The following is a 1,632-nucleotide window of genomic DNA, read 5'->3' as shown; positions in this document are numbered from 1 at the left end:
AGAAACCGAAAGAAAGCGAGTCGCGATTCAAAGCAAACTATTGCCGTCGCCGCTCTCGCTTCATATTCCGCAGAAATGCTCCTCTTCTTTGTAACCTTCGCTTTTCTTGTAGATTTATCCTGGGCTCTTCCAACGGGTAAGTCTTTGATCCTGTTATAGCATCTTCATTCCTAACCAGGAATTGATGTTCTGTTGCTCATATTTTCCTCCATTATGATCTGTTGTTTTAATTATTGTCAAGCAATAAAGCCCTCTTTTGTGTGGTGGTTGTTGTAGACGTTATTATTCAATTCGAGCGCAGTGTTTTGGTAAACGGGACAGTCGTGGAGAGGATCCTTGTCAATGATGCACATTTAAAGGGCCAGTTCGACAAGCAACCTGTTGTCAGACCCATTCAAGATGAAGTCCTTAAGATGATGGTGGAGAATGATCATCATGTTACAGCAAGTAAAGTATTTTAATGCAATTCATGTAGATCAGGATTAGAGACGGATCAGTACAATTTTTAACGATACTGATTTTTTTTAAATGTGTTTAACCACTATTCAGAACCTATTTTTAATTGTTGTATTTCAGCTTAAAAAAAGATCATCACTAGATTATAGCAATAAACAGTACAACAACACCAATAAAAGCTTAAAGTACATTATGAATATAAAATAATAGTTATGACATTGTCAGCATTAAACTAATAATTATTGAATCATTTTGTTTATTGAAATGTGGCTTCAGTCTTTTTTTTTGTGCAGTTTTTGCATTAATTGGCATACTCAAGCTCAAATATTATATTAACAATATTATTAATTATGCCTTTTATTCTGTTCTATTTATGCAAAGTTGGTTTATATATATATATGTACTTTCTGTTTCGGGTGACTGTCAAGTTTAAAATGCACTGTTACTGTTACTTTAAATATAATGTTTGGGCTTGAGTATGCAAATTTATGCAAACAATACATTAAATGAATTGCTGTACTTTACCGTTGAGCATACAGTGGTATAATGCTGTTGTTGGATGCTAATCTTTAGAGACCCACCAAGTGGTGCCATTTATTGGATTGAGTAAGAATATGTGAATTTTGATAATAAATACTGGTTTGTCACGTATTGTCATGCAGTCACTCGGTGACAATAAATCCATCTTTATTTTTCAGGTTATGGCACATATATACGTTTGAGGGAATGTAAGCTGCGAGGATATCGAGTCCTGCAGCTGTCCGACCGGTTTCAGCTCAATGGCAAAGATTATCTGACTTTAGATTCAGACACTGATTCGTGGACAGTGTTGATGCCAGAGGCACAGGATCTAAAGCAGTCATGGACACTTAAGGCCGAGCAAGCGAGTCTAGAGAAAATTCACCTGAAAGAAGAGTGTGAGGAATTCATTAAACGGAGGAATGACACCCAGAATCAAGAAGGTGAAGACTTATGATGATTATTTGTTAGAATAATTTAAATACATGAAAGTCCCACTGATTACAAAATGTTGCTTGACTATAAAAACAGTTGTTATTGCCATACGAAGCACACTAACATTCCATTTTTCATTTTTACACTAAACTTTTGTGGGTATCTGCTTTGAACATTTTATGAATACTATAATATAATATAATAAAATATTATAATAAATAT

General features: G+C 34.4%; 1 protein-coding gene across 1 annotated transcript in view; it reads left to right on the top strand.

Moving 5' to 3' along the window:
* The first annotated feature begins 6 nt into the window (after positions 1-6).
* Positions 7-1,632, top strand: part of LOC107553241 (class I histocompatibility antigen, Gogo-C*0203 alpha chain-like) — a 10,901-nt gene continuing 9,275 nt past the window's right edge. The window contains exons 1-3 of the mRNA XM_016235410.1: positions 7-136; positions 277-447; positions 1,155-1,418. Coding sequence (XP_016090896.1) covers positions 76-136; positions 277-447; positions 1,155-1,418 — 496 coding nt within the window. The 5' untranslated portion in view covers positions 7-75. The remainder of the gene's footprint in view (positions 137-276; positions 448-1,154; positions 1,419-1,632) is intronic.

Source organism: Sinocyclocheilus grahami, unplaced genomic scaffold, assembly GCF_001515645.1.
Source record: "Sinocyclocheilus grahami isolate Dianchi unplaced genomic scaffold, SAMN03320097.WGS_v1.1 scaffold467.1, whole genome shotgun sequence".
NCBI lineage: Eukaryota > Metazoa > Chordata > Actinopteri > Cypriniformes > Cyprinidae > Sinocyclocheilus > Sinocyclocheilus grahami.
The sequence above is the reverse complement of the archived record's forward strand: the minus strand, read 5'-3'. Positions and strand labels throughout refer to the sequence as shown.